Source organism: Anguilla anguilla, chromosome 14 (assembly GCF_013347855.1).
Source record: "Anguilla anguilla isolate fAngAng1 chromosome 14, fAngAng1.pri, whole genome shotgun sequence".
Classification (NCBI taxonomy): Eukaryota; Metazoa; Chordata; class Actinopteri; order Anguilliformes; family Anguillidae; genus Anguilla; species Anguilla anguilla.
In genome coordinates this window covers 24,854,077-24,875,700 of record NC_049214.1, presented here as the reverse complement: position 1 = coordinate 24,875,700, position 21,624 = coordinate 24,854,077, and the positions used below count along the sequence as shown (strand labels likewise).

General features: G+C 40.3%; 1 protein-coding gene across 4 annotated transcripts in view; it reads left to right on the top strand.

The window, feature by feature from the left end:
* kcnn2 (potassium calcium-activated channel subfamily N member 2) overlaps positions 1–21,624 on the top strand; it is a 39,265-nt gene that overhangs the window by 15,063 nt on the left and 2,578 nt on the right. The window contains exons 5-8 of one of the 4 annotated variants that reach the window (XM_035389929.1): positions 3,264–3,374; positions 9,133–9,260; positions 11,918–11,926; positions 19,927–19,975. In XM_035389929.1, the coding sequence (XP_035245820.1) occupies positions 3,264–3,374; positions 9,133–9,260; positions 11,918–11,926; positions 19,927–19,960 (282 nt within the window). In that variant the 3' untranslated portion in view covers positions 19,961–19,975. Of the gene's footprint in view, positions 1–3,263; positions 3,375–9,132; positions 9,261–11,399; positions 13,978–19,926; positions 19,976–21,624 lie in introns of those variants that run through there. The other 3 variants (XM_035389930.1, XM_035389928.1, XM_035389927.1) reach the window with 3 other exon arrangements.

Below are 21,624 nucleotides of genomic sequence, written 5' to 3'. Positions count from 1 at the left end.
TGTGAATCTCTCCTGCCGGAAAACTTTGAATTAAAAATGACAATAATTACAAAAACTTGAGAACTAGGAGAGATTATTTATAAACTGCTGATGGGTGTTTTTATGGACTCACAAAAAACTGGAGAACTACCAGATTGGAAGTAAAGTAGCATTATATTAATAGATGGAGGGATGTGCCAACACAGGAAACTATGGGCCTCTTAAATTGCATCTCATTTAAAACCCTCAATGTTGCCACATCCTTTGGTGTTATTGTTGGGCCACGACCTGTCAGGATGACAAATACATCGGGGGCATGATGATAAAAATACCTCCTGCTAATCGGTGGAGACATCGCGGGCGTTTCATAAATCAACATGGCGTCTCTAATTTCAGCGCTGCTTAATCGTAAACACGGAACACGATTTGCGCACGTTGCTCATTATGCCTTGCTTAGAATTCCACCTTCTTCTGACATCTCATCTTCCACGCCGCTGTTACTTTTAGTAATAATCAATAACAGAACTTTAAAAAAACATTATTATTATTAGCTTAAATGTTTTTGGCCCCTTACTGACGCCGAATTATTCCAAAAAGAAGATTCTAGGGTGTAACAGGAAAATCTTTTGTAAATACTGTCACTGAATAACTCTGCTTGGTCTGGTTTGATAAATAAATGTAAAAAACCCTGCTTCAAAAAATAAGTGATCTGTCTGTGTAGGTGAGAGAAATCAGGAGGATTAGAGATACAGTGCACTCCAAAATTATTCACACACCTTGATTAAGATGAAAAAATTTGCATATAGTAGGCAATTCCAGTAATGAGCTAAATCTAATTTCTCGGACATGTGGTAAATATTTTACTTTAATAACTATTCTATGGGATTATGGAATCAACCAAAATAGCACTTTCATCAATCTGTACTGTAATCTCACACACAAATAAGTGACACAAATACAGCACCATCCCCCCCTTCCTGATTACCTGATTACTGCATATTTGTCACACCGAATGGTTTCAGATCTTTAGACAAAATGTAACATTAGACAAAGGGAAGCTGAGTAAACACAAAACATATTTCTTAAATTATTTAATTTATTTAATTACACCCATGTGAAAAAGTAATTGACCCCAATTAACCAAATTTAATTGATAATTAGATTCAGCTGATTGGGAACAGCCTGGCTTGATTTGCTGCAAGCCCTGTGGAATATAAACCTCGCTCATATTGAACCTTACCACCCCAGGAGAATATCCAAAGGCCTTTCTAGCCCCAGCTAAGGTCAGTGTGCCTGACTCCACAATGAGAAAGAGGCTGGGCAGAAATGGGATTCATGGGAGAGTAGCAAACCACTGTAACCAAGAGAAATATCAGTGCTCATCTCACATTTGGAAAAAAGCTGCATAATCCTCAAGCATTCTTTGGATAATATTCTATGGACAGATGAGTCAAAAGTGGAACTTTTTGAATGACACGGGTCCCATTGCCGTAAAGCAAATACAGCATTTCACAGTAAGGACATCATACCAGCAGTCAGGCATGGTGGTGGTTGTGTGATGGTGTGGGGATGCTTTGCTGCCTCGGTACCTGGACAACTTACCATTATTGAAGGAACCATGAATTCTGCTTTGTGCCAGAAAATTCTTAAGGAGAATGCCCGGTCATCTGTCTGTGAGCTGAAGCATAAATGGGTTATGCAGCTAGACAGTGATCCAAAACACAAAAGCAAGTCCTGACTTGACCCAATAGAGATGCTGTAGCAGGACCTGAAATGAGAAGTTCATGTTCAAAAACCTGCCAAATTGTCTGAATTTAAGCAGTGGGCTAAAATTCCACCACAACAATGTGAAAGACTGATATAAAATTATAGGAAGCATTTGGTTGCAGTTATTGCTGCTAAAGGTAGTGCAACCAGTTATTATTAAGTTTAAGGGGGAAATTACTGTTTCACGTGGGTGATATGGGTGTTTGATAACTCTTTTCATTAAATAAATGGAAGAATAATTTTTAAATTGTTTTGTGTTTACTCAGGTTTCCCTTGGTCTAATATTACATTGTGTCTAAATATCTGAAACCACTGTGACAAATGTGCAATAACAGAGGAAATCAGGAAGGGGAAAAATACTTTTTCATAGCACTGTATTGACGCCCTGTTGTCAGAACCCTCCCTTGTCTTCCATGTCCTTTTATGAGATATGCGATTTATGAGATTATATTGGCGATTATGCTGGAGGGGGATCGTTGGTCTGGACTGCCTTCTTCAACTCAAACCACACATTTTTGGGTTCAAGTTTAAAAATTGAGCTGGACATTATGGGAATTTTGTCAAGTTTGGTCAGTTAACCTGAGAGCTCTCTTTGCCTTCCCCACGGTGATGGATGACCTCGATTTTACGTGCGTGTTACCTAATTTTTGTACCCCAGTGAAACAGGAAGCCACGGGAGGCCACAGTTCCCCTCAGATTGATCAACACCACTCGTACTTATTGGGTAGCATATTAATGCAGATTTAATTTTGGTTGGATTTTATTTAATAATTATTTTATCTAAATTATTATGTGTGAATAACTGTGGTACATGTCTTTGGTACTGTGGTACAAAATATTTTTCATACAGCAATTGCATTTGTATAGAATAATGTAATTTTAAGATTATTGAGCAAAATACCGCTCAGTGCTGTTCACTTTATACAGCCTTCTTTGCTCATCGTTAAGGGGTGAATAATTTTAGAGGTTATAAACATGGGGGAAATGCATCTTTTTGCCATGCTTTATATAAAACTAGGGACTGAAACCATCTGTATCTGGTGCTTCAAGGCTATACGTGCATGAATTGTATTGGCAAGTTAAAAAAGGGGGGATATTATTGTACATGTACTCATACATGTATATGAACGAACATGCATGCACACACGCATGCACACACACATTCATGCACGCACAAGCATCTTGTTCTGTGGGTAGAACTATGGAAACAAGCTGCGGTCATTTTACACTTTATTTCCATAGCTGCATGCTGTCAATTTTCTTTTAGCAGTTTGTCTTTTTATGAGGTTAAATTATACTGTGATAAGTGTATCAGTTTTCCTCAAATTGACCTGTAAATAGCATGATTTTTTTTTGGCTGATATAAACAGGCTGTTGTTTACTGAATTGAACATTGTTTATAAAGTTAATAAAGGTTTGTAAGTTGGCCGAATCACAACTTATAAATAAGTCCCTTAACAAGAAAATAGTAATTCTGTAAAACCAAAATAACCTGCTGTTGTTTCTGTTCATCCCAGGGTGCTGGATGTACTGCTTTGGTGGTTGCCGTTGTTGCAAAGAAATTGGAATTAACCAAAGCTGAAAAACATGTACACAATTTCATGATGGACACACAGCTGACAAAAAGAGTAAGTCGAGCAAGATCTGTTGAGTTTTTAGCGCTTAAGAACTCCCTCTATAATATATGGCTGTAGAGCAAAACTTTTATAAGTATTTTTGTTTATTACAATTCCTCACCATTGTCCAGTTATGATAATATACAGGATGTGTAGAGTAATACACCCACATATCTGTTACGTACAACACCACAGCACTCACTGCCATCCGACACACCTGCTATACCTTCGACTTTAGCTACACCAGCAGCCCACCGTGATGAGTCCGGGTTAGCAAACTAGCTGGATATCACACATGCTGTGTCTGACAAACAGGGTGATGATTGATAGATTGCAGGGATACTGTTCTAGTGATTGATAGATCGCAGGGATAGACTGTTCTAGTGATTGATAGACTGCAAGGATAGACTGTTCTAATGATTGATAGATTGCAGGGTTTTACTGTTCTAATGATTGACAGATTTCAGGGTTTGACTGTTCTAGTGACTGATAGATTTCAGGGTTTGACTGTTCTAGTGATTGATCGATTGTGGAGATAGACTATTCTAGTGATAGAAAATGAGATGGACTGCTAATGTTAGCCTGTTTGTTTTCTGTCTGTGATGTGATGGGTCATTGCTTTCAATAGCTGCCCACAGGCACACAGGCATTGAAAATAGAGTTGCATTCATGAATGTGATTTGGCTGTTGAAACACACTATATAAACAGTGAGCTCCATAATGTTTGCGACAAATACTTTTTTTTCCCTTGGTTTGGCTCTGAACCCCACAATTTCAGATTTGTAATCAAGCAATTCAGGTGTGGTTAAAGTGCACGTTCTCTGCTTTTATTTAACTGTGTTTTTATTCACCTTGGTTTCACCATGTAGAAACTTCAGAACTTTTTATGCATAGCCCCCCATTTCAGGGCTTTTATTTAAAAGTATTTAAAAGTGTTTGTGATAAAAGCTGAGATTTAGCACTTTAATGTCTTTGTCCCAAACACTATGGAGCTCACTATATATATTGCGTATTTCAAGCGCCATGTCTCATTCATTCAATGCCTATGTGCTCATGGGTAGCTATCTAACGCAATGTCCCATCAGATCACAGAAAGCCTAGCATTAGCATTATGAAAGGATTCATGCTCTATATGTCCATTAGCCTATTCTGTGTTGTGTCCTATGCTTCTATTAGCCTGTTCTGTGTTGTGTCCTATGCTTCCATTAGCCTATTTCCTTTGTGTCCTTTGCTTATATTAGCCTATTCCCTTTGTGTCCTTTGCTTCTATTAGCCTATTCTGTGTTGTGTCCTATGCTTATATTAGCCTATTGTCTGTTGTGTTCTATGCTTCTATTAGCCTATTCTGTGTTGTGTCCTATGCTTCTATTAGCTTATTCTCTGTTGTGTTCTATGCTTCTATTAGCCTATTCTGTGTTGTGTCCTATGCTTCTATTAGCTTATTCTGTGTTGTGTCCTATGCTTCTATTAGCCTATTGTCTGTTGTGTTCTATGCGTCTATTAGCCTATTGTCTGTTGTGTTCTATGCGTCTATTAGCCTATTGTCTGTTGTGTCCTATGCTTCTATTAGCCTATTCTCTGCCAAATGCTACTATTAGCCTATTGTCTGTTGTGTTCTTTGCTTCTGTTAGCCTATTCTCTGTTGTGCTCTGAGCGTATAAGGTTGCGCGTTGTGGCCTGAAAATGATCATTTAAAAGTCTTGGACAATGTTAATATGCACTTAATATGGGCTTTTGTGTATCGTGTTGGGTCTTGTATTGTGCTTAATAAATGTTGGGCCAAGCTGAGGCAACTTGCTTTATTTGTGGGGTTCATTTGTTGAAACTGTCGATTTTGTTAGTTGAGATAATTGCACAATTGTAAAAACAGCCCTTAATACAATGTAGATGTACTTCCTGCATATTGTGTGACTAAAAAATATTGGGCAAGATGTACGACCATTAAACCTGCACTGCAAATTGCGGCCTGACGATGTATGATGGCGCATTCGTAGTCTGCGTGAAATTAACGGCGCATTTACTAAGGCCATAGCTAATTATGCAATCAGCGAATGGGACTAACGACTAATCGCATTTTTCCAATGAAGCAGAGCACCAAAAAACTTTATTGCGTTGAGTATCTTGGATATTCGCCCAAAGAGAACGCAGGAAAAAATGCAGACAGTGATATTCCAGCTCAGCTGTGGTGACAATTATCCATTGAAATGATCCAGATGCGAGAGTGTAATGTTTCAAGGAGCTAGAAGGGATGGAATGAGAATGCTGTGTGGGAGGTTCTAGTTGTCTTTTACCTATTTTTTTTGGAAGAATAATTTCTGTGGCTTGGTGTTTGTCAGGGAGGTCACAAGTGTCACAGATTCTGTGATTTTTGCCTCATTTTTTGGCACTTCTGTGACTTTTCCCATTTATAATGCTTTTCATGACTTTTCGTTAGGTTTAGATGGAATTGTCAGCCTCAACATAACCGATAGTTGGCCTCTGTCATCAGTGCTGATGCGTTTCTTCTCCTGTTTGCTACGGGCGCTCCCTCTCAAACTGACTCTGATGTCAAAATGTAGGCTACAACGTGTACCAAAACTAACGTTGAAGGAATAAAAACAAATAGACGTTAACCTTGTTTTTATGCCTCTGCGACGGCACAGCCGTGGCCGGAGGCATTATGTCGGGTTGTCTGTCCGTCCGTCCGCCTGTCCCATTCTCTCGTGAACACGATATCTCAGGAACGCCTTGAGGGAATTTCTTCAAATTTGGCACAAACGTCCCCTCAGACTCTAGGATGAACTGATTAGATTTTGGTGGTCAAAGGTCAAGGTCACCATGACCTCACAAAACACGTTTTTGGCCATAACTCAAGAATTCATACGCTAATAATGACAAAGTTTCACACAAATGTCTAATAGGATGAAGTGATGACATTTTATATCCAAACGGTCAAAGGTCAACTTCATTGTGACATCATAATGTTTGTCCTCCTCTTCGCCACTTCCTCCTCACTGTCCAGTTCCAACCTGATCACCTAGCTGGCCTTCCTTAACAGCTTGTTGAGACTGCTGACCTCCAAGCCTTGATCCCACCACCCCAGCACATCACCGCGAAAAACAAAGCACTGGCTACTGGTTGGCGGAGGCATACAACCGCGAGGCGGTATTTCTAGTTTATTATTATTTTAGTAATGCAACTTGAGCGTACTCTGTCTGTAGCAGCATTCTGTTAAAGGGCAAAAAGCATGCTCTTTCCACGACCGACAATGGAAGTACTGAGGCTGGACTGAAGCGATTAAATTCACCAGCCTGTCCATGCATTTGCTCATATTTTTAATCAGCAGCAGCTGCCCACTGATGTTATTGAAGCTTCAAGCACTTGTTACTGTCACTACAGTTGCACATACTATTTAAATCATTTCCTATTGCTGCGCATGAGATCTAGTGGTTAATTTAATAAATTAATGTTTAAAAAAAACACTCTTTTTTGTTTTCTGTGATTTTTAACAATTTTTCTGTGACTGCTTCATGACTTTTTCTGTGACAATCACTTGTTGCAAACATTTTCTCAGTGCATCTTCAAAGCCCGTACCTGTGTCTCCATCTTGCCTGGGTCTTTATTTTGCACCTGCTTTTTAGAGGTTGAGAAATTTCACGCAAGAATCGACCTTCGTTAATTCCGTGGACTTCAGTAATTTAGTGGACTCCTATCCGCTACAGGGAGTTTTTCCTTGCCACTGCTGCTTTAGGCTTGCTCCTGTGGGGGTTCAGGCCAGGGTTGTCTGTGAAGCGTATTGTGGCTGTTGTTTGTGAAATGCGGCATATAAATACATTTTGATTGATTGATTGATTGATTGACAGTACATTCAACAGAATACATAATCAGCTACACTTCTCTACCCGTTATTTGCGCAGACACCCCCTTTAAACGCATACGCATTAAGCAGAGAAGCGCACCTTGCGATGACTCATGCGGATGACGCGCATACCGCACTTACCCTGTGCCTGTTTGGGACATAACGCACACGTTTCTGGGGGCAGAATGCGTCATATCTGCCTCTGAACGTAGCCGCCTGAGGCCTAGTACATCTGGTCCATTATATTCTGAGCAACGTTTTCAATGTCCTATCATGTTATACTACACCCTTGTGGATGATAATGCTTATGCCTATAACAGATTAGGGAGCATCACTGCATATTAGAATACATATTGCTCCCAAACAATATACTTATGTATGCAAATTATATTCAAATATATTTTAATTCATGCCAACTTTAGAAGGTTAAATTCAAAATCAATTTCATGCCAGTGACAGCCCTTGTTCTAGCTATTGATGGGGCACAGCAATAGGCTGTTCAAGTGATTGACAGGTTGCAGGTTTAGACTGTTCGAGTGATTGGCAGGTTTCAGGGTTAGACTGTTCTAGTGATTGATAGGTTGGAGGGATAGACTGTATTGGTGATTGATCAGTCAGGGGTAGGCTAAGGAGCATATGTTATTATGGCTTTTATTATGGTTGTTATTATAGATGTTATTATGGCCATTATTATGGGTACTATTGTAGATGCTGTTATGGCTATTACTGATGCTGTTATATATCAACTGCAATAGTTAATGTGTCGAAGCAGTAATTTTAGCGAAACATGCTGCCTGTTCAGAACAGCAGAACTAGTAACCGCAGGTCCTGATTGGTGCTCCAGCTGCGTGACACCTCTGCAGACCCAACTTTAGAAATGTCTGACCGTGATGGAACCAGGTCAGCTCGTGCCCAAATCAGCAATGAGGACAACGTACAGTGCTTATCAGCTAAATCTAAATCTGTTGTGTTAGGACGAGGTGTGTACGTACAGGCCTATTTATCAGTACAGAAACCTACACCGTGCAGTGTTGTAAAAAAAGCTATTTTATTGTATTTATTCTATATTAGGAGTAGTCAGCTTCACAGAGCTCACACTGGGGCCTGTATGACAAAGCAGGATTGCTGAGTTAGCTGTTTAACTGTACCGAGTAAAACCCAGAACCCTTCCAAATCTGGCACATGGACTGAAGTAAAAAGAGCTCTTCCAGGTTTTACTCGGTGCAGTTAAACAGCTAACTCAGTAGTCCTGCTTCATATACATGCTAGATACCATCGGACCCTTCAGCATCACTTATACCTGCTGCACCCTGTTCCTGGGGACCCACACAGCTGCTACACCTGCTGCCCCTTTACCTGTTTACCTGGGGACCCACACAGCTGCTACACCTGCTGCCCCTTTACCTGTTTACCTGGGGACCCACACAGCTGCTACACCTGCTGCCCCTTTACCTATTTACCTGGGGACCCACACAGCTGCTACACCTGCCACCCCTTTACCTGTTTACCTGGGGACCCACACAGCTGCTACACCTGCTGCCCTGTGGTCTGGTCTGGAGGGGACCAGTTGTTAACAGCATGCGCTCCCATAGCAGCAGCAGAAAGCAGTTTGGCCTGAATAGCCTGGCAGGGGAACGTGAGCCACAGGAGCTGGGGAAGAAGACACTGATCACTGGCAAATAGCAGCAATCTCCCCTTAAACACACTGATCTTTGAGTGGAAGGATCAACAGCCATTTCCCTTTATAAACACACTGATCTTTGAGTGGAAGGATCAACAGCCATTTCCCTTTTCTAAACACACTGATCTTTGAGTGGGAGGATGAACAGCCATTTTCTTTTATAACCAGACTTTCCCACTTGACCGTTGTATAAATGCAGTTTGTGTGGTGTGATGTATTGTGAAGGGAAAACCTGCATTTTTATCTTTCAGGTGAAAAATACTGCTGCAAATGTACTCAGGGAGACGTGGCTAATCTACAAGAACACAAAACTTGTTCGGAAGATGGACCATGCCAGAGTTAGAAAGCACCAAAGAAAATTTTTACAAGCAATCCACCAGTGAGTACGCCTGTCATATTTTTTCTCTTGCTGTATACTGTGAAATTTTTGGACCCACCAAGGCAATTATTCTGCAGATCTTCCCTGTGTATTTGAATTGGATGAGGGCATCCAAGAAAAATGAGGGCAACCAGTAATTCTATATACAATATAATATTGTATTTAAATACACTTAAATTCCATTTTTTATTAATCAGCTGGAACAGTAGCCTACTGCTACAAATTAAATTACAACTTTGGGTGGGAATTGGACATGTTTCAGTCCCACTTTGGGTGCCAAATTATTATAATTTTTTTTACAGTGGTAATAACTTTACATCATTCCTTATTTTTGCACTTGAGGAAAAGTGATCACATTTTATGCATTTAGAATTATGCTGCACAGCCGGCCAACAGATGCCACGGCTATATAATACACTGCATGAAGAAAGACTGGGACAAGGAAAAATACCGTTTTCTCAGATTCGATAGAAAATATAGTAACACACTCAGAAACACATACGCAACATATGTTTCCACATACGTCAATTAACTTTGTTACTTTATTATCGCTAATAAATAAGTGAACATTATTACTTGGGAAAATAATGTTAATATTACTCAAGCTAGCCAGCTAGAAATCCGTCCACAGCTAATTGCCAAAATAAAGGAAACGCCAACTGCAGTATCCCTCTGTGAAGTGCCTGACAGACCGTTCTTGATGATAGATTGACTCCACACGTTAGTTCTTGTTAGTTCTGCGTTTTACCTGCTGGAACAGAGGAAGGCCTAAAGGTCAGTTCCAGCAGAAGGTGGCTCGCTCGCTCCGGTTAAGTAGGTCAGTGGAAACAGGGCGTTTGCGGCACACAGTCTTACCAGGCTGTGGCACCGGCTCACTCACCAAAAAGTGTCAGTTTCCTGGAAAGTAGATCTACCCCCATGCTACTTTAATGGTTTTGTCCTTCCTCACCATGCCCCACTCTTCCTTAATGAGAGAGCCCCACCGTGTGAGGTCATCACCCCCCCTCTCACCTCCCTCCGTAATGAGAGCCCCACCCAATGAGTGAGGTCATCGCCCCCCACTCCCTAATGGGAACCCCACTCTGGGAGTGAGGTCATCATCCCCCACCCTAATGGGAACCCCACTCCGGGAGTGAGGTCATGACCCCATCTCGCTAATGGGAGAACCCAATCCCTTCAGTGAGGTCATCACCCCCCTCTCCAAGACCGACTGACTGTAGGCAGCATGTGGTCCTGAGGAGGGAAGGAGGGTATCCCATAAGTGTCACCAAAAAAAAAAAGAAACCGAACCAAAATAAAATAAGTTTTTAGCATCTGTAGTCTCCCTTTTCAAGTGAGGGATGTGCCTTTTGAGTTTTACCCCAGGACATCCCATAGTTGTATTCCCTATCCCTCCTGTGATTTTAATCCTGTACTGTCGATGTCCGTAGACTGGGAGAGTAAAAATTCCTGGCCGAATTTCAGTTCAGTCAAACTCAGAGGTCCTTCAGTCATACCAATCCCATATGAATAGACATCTCCATAAATACCATTTGTTCACTTGAGTTTTTACATTTCTCTGGGAATAAAACAGAACAGTCAGCGAAACGGCACTGAAAAAAATGAGCTGGCCTGCCCTAGAAACGAGTTAGCCTACGCTAGCAAATCTGCGGTTCTCCCGTCTCTGACGCCGCTGCGCGAAGCTTGGGCGACATCACTCGGTAGGCCAATAAAACAGCGCTTGGATTAGGCGTCATAAGTGCTCGGAACCCTGAGGACAGAGGATGATTTTTGAAAACCACTCTAACACTTCTGATGAATTAATTATTCTGCAGTAGTTATCTCCGTGCTGTTCCTGAGCAGTCTACATTCCTGCTCACGTTATTTGAATGTTATCACATGGAAAAGGAAATTTGGTGAGACACGCATGTCGCATGCTGGTGACAGAAAATAGTGGCAGCCAGGAGATGCATTAACAGCAATCTAGCTCCACACAAAAATACCACGTGAAGAGGAAAGCTTTCCATATATTTATACTGTTATAATTGTGTTTAAATGTGCACATACAGCCTCTGCCTTGTCCCTAACCGCTGCCTTCATATTTAATACATTTTTTAATCTATTTTATATTTTAATATATTTATTTTTGATATTTCACAGACTTATTCAAATCGAAGCTGCGATGGTTTCACTGTCGCCGTGGACTTGATAATTCAAGATGCAAAGAACAGTTTTTTAAGCTTCAGTATTTTATATTAAGATGGGTGCAGAATAGCTTAAAACAATGTCGTATTCATTACATTAATGAAAAACCAACAAAACGAGAGGGAGTGGAGAGTCCTATTTGTGTATAGAAGAGCTTGTAATGTTTTGCCGTTTGGGTAAGAGACCCTAGGGTCCTGTGATGAGTGATTTTTCTTATTATTTTTACCTGCTCTTTATCACTTTTTACATTTATTGTTGTTTAATTTGTTTTTTAAAAATTTGTATTCCTTGGCCGTTATCAGATTTGTTGTTGTTGCTGGCTTGTACTGCATTTGTATTGGAATACTGTACTGATTTTATATATTTTATAGTCTTAATATACTCTATTAAAAAAATTACTATGTGCTGCAACTTTTATCGACTAATTTTTGTCTATGTTTTCTTTTCCTGTTCATGTCAACATAATGCCATAGAGCTCGGAAGTAAGTCTGAGCGTTTGCCTTTTATATAGAAGTGCTCATTTTGTGTGCATGCCATGCGTTCTCTATTTTAACCAGGCAAAATCTTACTGTAAACTTACTGGCACTAAATTTGACTAGTGTAAATAATTTGAATATTACTAACTGATTATCTTGCTTTGGTTCGACGCCAAACTCCATTTTACTAGTGAAATACATGCGATCCGCATTTGATTTTGACTTTTAAAAAAATGATAAAATCTGGTATTTATTTGCGGTTGATATTTTACACTGTCCAAACTGTGTATGTGGCATAGAAGAACGATCCTTATGCTTTATGCTACATGCTAACGTAGCCAAACCAATTTCTCATCAAACAATAACTGAGTATTATATAAGGGTGAGTGGGATATTTCAAAGAGCAAAATTGTATATAACTCTACTGAAACTTATTTATTTATCATCTTTTGTGATGAACTGAACCCACTCAAGTTGAAAGGACATTTTACTACAGTCCATTTGCTAATCTGACCTGGTAAGATGAATATTATAGTCATAATATCAGTGGGTGCTAGTCTACTAGTTAAAACATCAAAATTGTGGGTACTAAAGATAGGAGGGAGCATTTTCTTCTTACCTATCAAACCACTTTTCTGAAATGGAGGCTAACAATGACATGGTGCCATCTTATCCATCAAGTGTAGTGTGGTGTGTGTGTGTGTGAGTGTGTGTGTGTGTGTATATGTATACACACACACCCTATCCCACACACACAAACACACACACACGGAGACACCCACACACACACGTGTGCTTGCGTGTGTGCTGTTGTGGACCGAACATCTGCTTGGTTGTAATGATGTGTAATGCCTGCTCTTTGCACTGGGGTTGGTCAGGTAGTCAGAATTATCATCCTGTAATTTCTAGTGGGGAAAAGAACCCCCTCTCTTCTTGTCTCTTCTGCATTTTCATCCTTCAACAATGCAGCATTAATCAAGACAACATTTTTTCAATCCATGTTGTATTACAAAGTTATTTTACATTTGAGAAAATCTGTTGATTACAGATATTTTTCTTTAAATCAGTCATACTCTTCCTATCACACCGATTCATCACTGATAATGTTAACAGTTGGACAATGCCATTAAACCAGATGGATTGGATAATTGGCAAGAACTGGCAAGTGTTTTCAGCTGGGAGTATGTTACGAGTCTAACTAGCTTTCTTCCCAATGTCCTATTGTCTTGAACTATTTAATTTGCACTAAAGTACCACAATATCCAGTATTATTGATTATCGGTCCAACCCCATGTTCTACTTCTCTTGAAATGCCCATTTGGTTTTGCAGTTTGTTTTGCTTTCTGAATGCCTGCAAATGGAACTGTTGCTTGAGAATGTTTTTTTCAATATATGAATTTTCATGTTAATGAATGTAAAGTAGAGCATTGTAATTTTGTGACACTGTATCTTCTTTTGTAATTTAGAAGCAACAAATTATATTTGTGTGGAAATTCTGAATTTTGTTTCTTATGTTCACTGATATTTTACTGTGGTGTGTTAAAATGCGGTTCCAATATGAAAAAAACATCTACTCGTTCAGTTGGGACCAGAGAGGATGACATCGCAAATGCACAAACATCTCCATGCCCAATATCACAAACATACAAACATCACCATGTGCAGTAACACAAACACATAAACATCATCACACCCAGTAACACAATAGTATAAACATTACCATGTGCAGTAACACAAACATGCAAATATCATTATGCCTAGTAACACAAACACACAAATATCACCATGTTCAATAACACAAAAGTATAAACATCACTGTGTGTCGTAAAAGAAAAAGCAAAATCATCAGTGCACAGACAAATTAATGCAGGATTCTGCGTTTTTTATGCAGAAAAGCGAGCCAAAATCTAGGAAAAATACACTTCTGTAAAGCAGATATTTTGAGGTATTTTTTCTAAGGATTACAGCAGGTGATGACCCTGACTTGAACCACAACAAAATTATTAATGTACCTTTGGGCCAAGCATCTTTCGGCGTCTTACAGAACATTTGTGCTGTTTATTGATCATAATATTTACACAGCTGTCGGTAGCATTGCGAGATTCAAAAGCAAAAGTGCGTAGTTTGAATGAAAAGTAGCAAACGAGATGTTACGCTCTAGCTAGCTGGCTCAACATGAGTAGATTAAGACAGAAATTGCTCCTATGGTTTTTCAATACTAGCCCGTGTGGCAAAAATTTGTGACACTTTGTTACAAGTGTCCTAATTAAATTATGAATGGCATATGCTACGTTTGTGTTATTGTGAGTTGGCATATCATGGCAAAAACAGTTATTTTTATAAGAACACAAGCAGATTTTGAAATGTCTTGCATTCCAAAGACGCAGCATTCCATGAGCTAGCGCGACCACTGATGCAGTAACACAAACGCACAGACATCACAACATTATTGTGCCCAGTAACACAAATGTATTAACATTGCCACGTGCCATAATGCAAATTCATACTCATCATCCTTATGAAACGAATTAATTGGTCTCAAAATAAAAAGTTTGTCTTACAAATTTTGATAATGATGTGAATGTAAGGAGACGTAAAGACTACAGGTCGGGCCTGAGGTCTCGTGAAAAGAGACAAACAGGTTATGATATTAATTAAATGGTTTTGAAAAAAGAAAAACACATTCGGTAAGTATTCCAGCCCATGAATTTGCAGGCCTGTTTCGTCAGGTTTTGGTTAATGCTCTTTCAGAATATCTGAATTTCTTCTACAAAGATTTTTTGGCACAACGGAAAATTATTTTGAAATATGTAAACATTCCCAAACAGGAACAGAATGTTATGCTACAGATTGGAACATTTTACAATTTCTCTAAACAATTACAAGCCAAGCCCTTGTATTTACTCCAGCAGTCTTTTAATTTTTTTATTTGTGTGTTTGTTTATTTATTTATTTATTTACCTAAAGCCCGTTTGACAGCAGCAGGCCTGCTATATGGTGTCACAGAGCGTTGTCTTTGGCGTGGGCTAGCCCACACAACAGCGCTCTCTGAAGAATCGGCTGGCGAGTGGCGTTTACTGCAGTAAACAGTCCCACTCCTACAGCTGGCTGCTGCATGGTGGTTAATATACAAGGCACTCTAAATACTCTTAAATTCTCTTAAATACACAAATTCAATTTTCAGCTGTACGTTTGATGGGTTTTTGGAATAAGACAGTTTAATACATGGATTAATTTGGCTATTTTGTGTGTTTACGCTCATTTTGTGTGTTTACCCATAATTAACGGACAAGGAAATTGTGAATGCTAAATTACCACCACAGAAAGCACATACTGTACACTGCAGAGCGTTATCACAGATTTCCATACGGCCTGAGATTACAAAGAGGGATTCTGTGAATAATTTCCCCTTTGAACATCCTCCTTTGAGATGTCCAGGGGTGTTAAAAAAAAAACTAAATTTGAGAACATTTCCAGGCACAAACCCCCGACAGCTTATATTTCACAATTTCACGCTTTTCGCCCGTGTGAATGTGGAATTATAAAAAGTATAGATCAGCAGAAGGAGCTTTCTTATCCGTGTTCCTTCCCCTCTCTTAGTTCAGCCTCTCCAGCATTCAGTCCCACTCTCTACGATAAGAAACTGCATGATAATTAGGAGGAAGAGTGACTAAGACCTGATAAAGACTTCCCATCACTGCTATACATTAGCTTATACTCAGCAGAGACCGCCCCTTTTGTGGCAAGATAATGTGTTGGTATGTCATAGAGCAAGGGAGTCTGGGTAACTGTAAATAAACTATCCTTACATCGCACTATTGTAACAAATCAAACGTTAAATCTTATTTCATTCATGTGTATCAACTCTATGGCTTTGGCAATATTGTTTCATTACTTCCATGCCAATAAAGCTCTGTGAATTTAATTGAATTGACTTGACTACAAGTCTCACCTAGACCCCTCCAGGCCCAGACACGCAAGCGCCCGCATCATGGCTTACTGAGACTAAGACTGCCTAATTAGTGAAAATGGTGAAATATTAAAAGGGGGGATTTTAGGTTTGGTTTTCCTTGTGATATGCATGTGTCATCAAGCATGTCTTCCTCTTCATCCACAGCATTTCAGCTCGGCACCGTCATGCTCTGTGGTCTGTGCAACAGCGCGATCTCTCGCTGCTGCTTGTACTGGCAAACAAAGCCGTCGCAGATCTGTTGCCTATGCTGCATGCAGGCTAACAGCACCTGAAAATAATATGAACAGAGAGCCCGCAGACTGATGTGTTTGTGGATCTGCTGCTCGTACGGTTTTATATTACTGCACTGTCCGCTGGGACTCAATGCGAGTGCACAGCTGCTGCCGTTCATGCTTTAATACACCAGGACTGAGCGCCGACTGGATTTAACTGCTTAGCTTACTGTGGTTCCTCTGATGTATTGGCCCATAGCGAGTCTGATAGCAATTCTTGTGCAAAAACAGAAGGAACTGGTAGACATAGCTCATGCAACACACACACACAAACACACAATTATTCTGTGATACTTCCAGGGAGTTAAATAACTGATTTCCTTTGAGTATTCGCATGAGTGCGTTGTTATTTTAAACATTTTGACTGTTGTATTTGCAGTAGGGGCCCTCGGTGTTATTTATACTGCGGGTGTACGTTGTGACGTGCTGTGGTCGTTCCGGAATGTTCTCGGCTATGCATGCTATTTAATTTCAAAGTTTACGTTCTCGGGAATGCATGTTATTTAATTTCAAAGTTTATGTTCTCGCGAATGCGTGCTATTTATTTTCAGTGTTTAGCCGACGCATTGCTAAGTGGACTGCAGTGTTGGTTCAGTGGTACATTTAGGTTCTCTACCGCTGCTCTGCGCATATTATAATCTAGTTGGCCCTCCGGGAATACTTGTTTTCCTTGCATGAGTCTAAAAGTGTACTGTATGCTAATATTTTTGCTCTGCACTTCAGCAGTTGATTTAGTCACCGCTGCTCCTCAGCACTGAAGGCTTCCTGTAACAGAACTCAGCATTAGTTATAATCTGCGTGACATATTTGTTTGTGCCCGTATAATGCGGTGGAACGGGGCTGAAATATGACTCGGTGACAGCTTAAAAGCGGACTGGTATGATCCGCTCATGCTTTTATTTTGAAAGACGTTAAAACAATAAAGACAATAAAAATTATGCTTCCATTAGGTCTTGAGTTCCAGCCAACTCTGACATGTATATATGGTGGGGAACGAAGTGCTGTTGAGTTTTAGAGGACCATGGTGCTTTGATGTTCGTGCTTTCACCCGTCAGAATGCTGTGACAGCAGGGGGCAGTAAGTACCCTGGCTTAGGGTAAAAGCTTCTGCACCAGCTGTGGGGGTAATATGGGAGAATTATATGGGGGGCAGTAAGCATGTAAGCAGGCTGTAGCTCAAGAGGGCCTCAGGTCATGGCTTCCGGGTGGCTCGCACCGTAAAGACACTCGTTATGAAAGCAAAAAGCATGAGCCCTGTGATTGGCCCAGTCGTGCCATGGTCAGAGGTCCACATTGGCCAAACCTCCTTGGGGAATGATAGGGGGTAAGTCGACTAGTTCCGTTGTTCTCAGCGCTCTCTAGCGGCCACTCCTGGTCAGACCAGGCACCTGCGCACAGACAGTCCTCCCATAACAGAGACAGTGTATAATTGCTGGTGTGTCTGCAGCGTGGAAAATAGTGAGAATAGGTGTCATATGAAGTGGAGAAGTCACATGTCTGGCCTTTCCTCTCCTCCTGACCTCAGCAGGAAGGGTTGGAACAGGAGATCAAAAAGTTTGGTTCAGTTCAGGTTGGGAAATACTGGGGATAAAATCGGGGATTAAATTTAAATTTAAAAAAGAGGACGTCAGGTCAATGGCTGCTTGGTCTGCAGCAGAAAAGCAAATGCCCATTTATTTGACTGTAATCATAGTGAATATAACCCTAATCCTAACACACATATATACATAAAAATAGCCACACAACTTTTACACACATTTAACGTGCAAAATAATGAATAAATCCTCAACATACCTGGGTATGTCCACTTTAAAAGAGGCAGAAACTTTTATTTGTTTATTTGAATTTTAACTCCTGTTCCAATTTTCATCAACTGAAGTATCAACTGAAATATTTTATTTAAACTGTTATACGGAACCTAGTTATGCAGTAGTGTGATTAATGTCACATTGGCAGGAAAGGCAAACTCCTCCCTCGTAAGCAATTTACTGAATTATCCAGTGGCCTCATTCAAACATTAAGGTCAATTTATGTTCAGGATTTAGAGCCTGGTACGGTGCTCAATTCGGAGTGCAGTGCATTAACAGTATGACCACATTTACCCCCTTGGGGAAAACTGGGACTGCCAGATCTCTGTATGAATTGATCCGGTCGAATGAGGATTAATTCATTTTTTCTAATTCCGGAATCTCAATGTGTCCAATTCCCAAAACGTGCACTCATTCAACCCATAGACTGTAGACTGTAGACATGTAGACTAATTCTAACACATTGGCAGGTATGATTCAAACTAATTGGTCTTTTTTTAGAGTTTGTTTTTCATTTGATTAAATATTGCCCAACGTCTATGGGAAATTTCATATTGAAAAGTAATATGTCATACTGTAACGAGTCAAATGTTTTGGCCGTAAATAACCCTTGATTCATTGAATACATTTCTTTTTGTATATAGGCATTTCGAAATTACGTCAGTTGCCATGCTAATTTAAATTATTACTGGTTTATTACTTTCATGTACTGTCCTTAAATGCACTGAAGAGGTTGGTTATGTATGCCTGCTCACCCAGACTTTAATCATCCCAGAACTCTGGTCCACCTAAAAGCAGTGCTTCCTAAACAGTGCCCCGAGGACCCACTTCATATGCTGATTTTTGTTACAGCCAATCTGTTGATTAATTAAGGTTGCTGACAATGTTTCTGTGTTCTACTGCATTTTTTCCTTAAACTAAATGTAACACAGTGCAGTCTGTGGCCATTTGCTTTTTTTTTTTTTTTAATTTTCATTTTCCACAAATGATTGTATTTTAGTGACCAGGTGTCTGTTCTTTCAGCAGTTAGCATCCAACCGATTTCACCTGTCAGTTTAAAATGGAGTCAAATTTTTTAAAAAGAATCTCCTTCTATAGCAATAGTTTCTCGTACAGCACATTACAGGGAACGGAAGCATTAGTTGATAAGGCTGCTCAAATGCCCTTGGAGGTGAATATGGAGTGTTTATTCTTCTTGGCAGGCACAGCTATTTCTGACATAATGTGGCTTTAAGGGAGTAAATCATCCCTCGGTCAACATTAAATGTGTCTAATTAACAGCAGTTATCAGCCTGTTACAATGCAGAGGTTGCAATAATGGATGGAATGAAAACCAGCACACAGTAGGTCCCCAGTAACCCAGAACACTGTAGGTTCCCAGTAAACCAGTCCAGTACACAGTGGGTCACCAGTAAATCAGCACACAGTGGCAGTTGGTTCCCAGTTAACTAATACACAGTTGGTCCCCAAAGGATGCATAAAATAACATGTATTCATAAATGCATATATGTACGAGCATAAATAAAGATACACAGATACACACATTGACTCACAGATGTGCAAATGAAATAAATAGAATTAACCTGGGACAATCAGTATATGTTGCTAATAATGAATAAGCAGGAACCAGACTACCATGATCAGGCACTTCCACAAATCAATGCTATTCCATTATTGTTGTTAGAACCAACCAGTAAAGCCAAGGCAGGCTGTAATAACAGGAAAAAGATGGATGTAACAAGTCCACAGAACCACACAGGCATGGACGGGTATGATGAACAAGTTTATTGGGGTTTAGCAAGCCACAACACGGTCACTGTCACCATTGTTGCAGTCGTTGTTGTTGTTGTTGTTGTTGTAGTCATTGTTGTGGTCATCATTGTTGTTGTTGTTGTCGATGTTGTGGCTCCTGTACTTGATCGTGTGCCTCTGTGGTCTCTCGGTCTCACTGCAGGCAGCACATATCAAGGTTAGCACTGATCGCGTAACCGCCCACAGCTGCAACTGCCTGCAGACTAAACCACTCCCCCATCTCTCCGCCTGCAGACTAAACCACTCCCCCATCTCTCCGCCTGCAGACTAAACCACTCCCCCATCTCTCCGCCTGCAGACTAAACCACTCCCCCATCTCTCCGCCTGCAGACTAAACCACTCCCCCATCTCTCCGCCTGCAGCCGGCACCACAACCCCCTTCACAATGGGTTTTTAGTCTCACCTAAAAAATGTCAACCGTACCTGCTTCTCTAGCAGATGCAGAAAGGGCATTCCAGAGACAAGGAGCACGGCAGACAAATGCTATACACCCCAGACGACTTCCTGTTAACTCTGGGGGTAACCAAATAGCCCCTGTTCAGAGAGCGAACAGGGTACACAGGCGTATCCGGCCTAGTAAGGTCAGATAAATACGGTGGCAGTAATCCTTTTAAGGCTTTATAGGTGAGGAGGAAGACCTTGAAATCAGCTCTGGCCTGAATTGGAAGAGAGGCCAGAATGTGTGTTATGTGATCAGATTTTCTATTTTTGGTCAAGACTCTCACTGCAATATTCTGGACAAGTCTTCTACTGATTACAGTAGTCAAGTCTAGATGTTACAAACACATGTATCAAAGTTTAAGCATCCACAATTGATAGCATAGGTCAGTTTTTAGCAATGTTACGAAGGTGGAAAAAACCTGTCTTGAAATAAAGATAAAACCAATTTTTTAACAGTCGGGTATTGTGATTTTATGCAACATCAATATTTAGAGTTATCTGCTCAGTTAGGTGCCTGTATTCAGCTCGTCAAGCAACTAACATCTCGGTTTTTTCTGCATTCAAGAACAAGAAACTCAGTCCCCATCTTTTAATTTCAGACAGGCATACCTCTAGGTTTACAAGTGGAGTTGGGTCATACAGCTCAAGACATACATAAAGCTGTGTGTCATTGGTGAAAATCAGTACCATATTTGCCAATGACATTGTCAAGGGGCAGCTTGTAAATAGAAAAAAGCAACAGACTAAGGACTGAACCCTGGGGCACACCAAACTTTTCCTTTGACAATTCAGAATTGGCATTATTGAAGACTACACATTGAAATCTGTGTAACTGGTACAAGTTGAACCATTAGAGCACTGTCTCCTGGATACCTGTATGTTTCTCCAGTCAAAACTGTTTAAAAGCATGCCCTCATCAATGATGTCAAAGGCAGCGCTTAGCAGCAGCAACACTGATGTTAAGTTTCAGTTGATGGCTATCAGCAGTCATTCGACACCCTTACCCGGGCCGTTTCAGTGGAATGGAGGCATCAACGGCCTGATTGAAATTAGTCAAAAAGACAGTTTGTGGATAAATATATACCAAGTTGAGCAGCTACAGCTCTTGGACATAAAACAAAGCTTGGAGATGGGTCTAAAATTGTTCTGTACGTCAGAGTCAAGATTTGGTTTCTTAATAAATGGTTTAATAATAGCCATTGTAACAGCTGATGGAACAGAGCCCGTAGAAATCAACATGTTCACAATATTGAGAACTTAATATCATAAAATCGGAAGCAGTTCATTAAAATTTTTAGCTGGGATGGGGTCTCATATACAGGTGGTGGGTCAATTTTATTCATAAAAAAAATAATTAAAATCATTGGTAGAGAGAGGAATTTTGAGCATGGGGGACGTC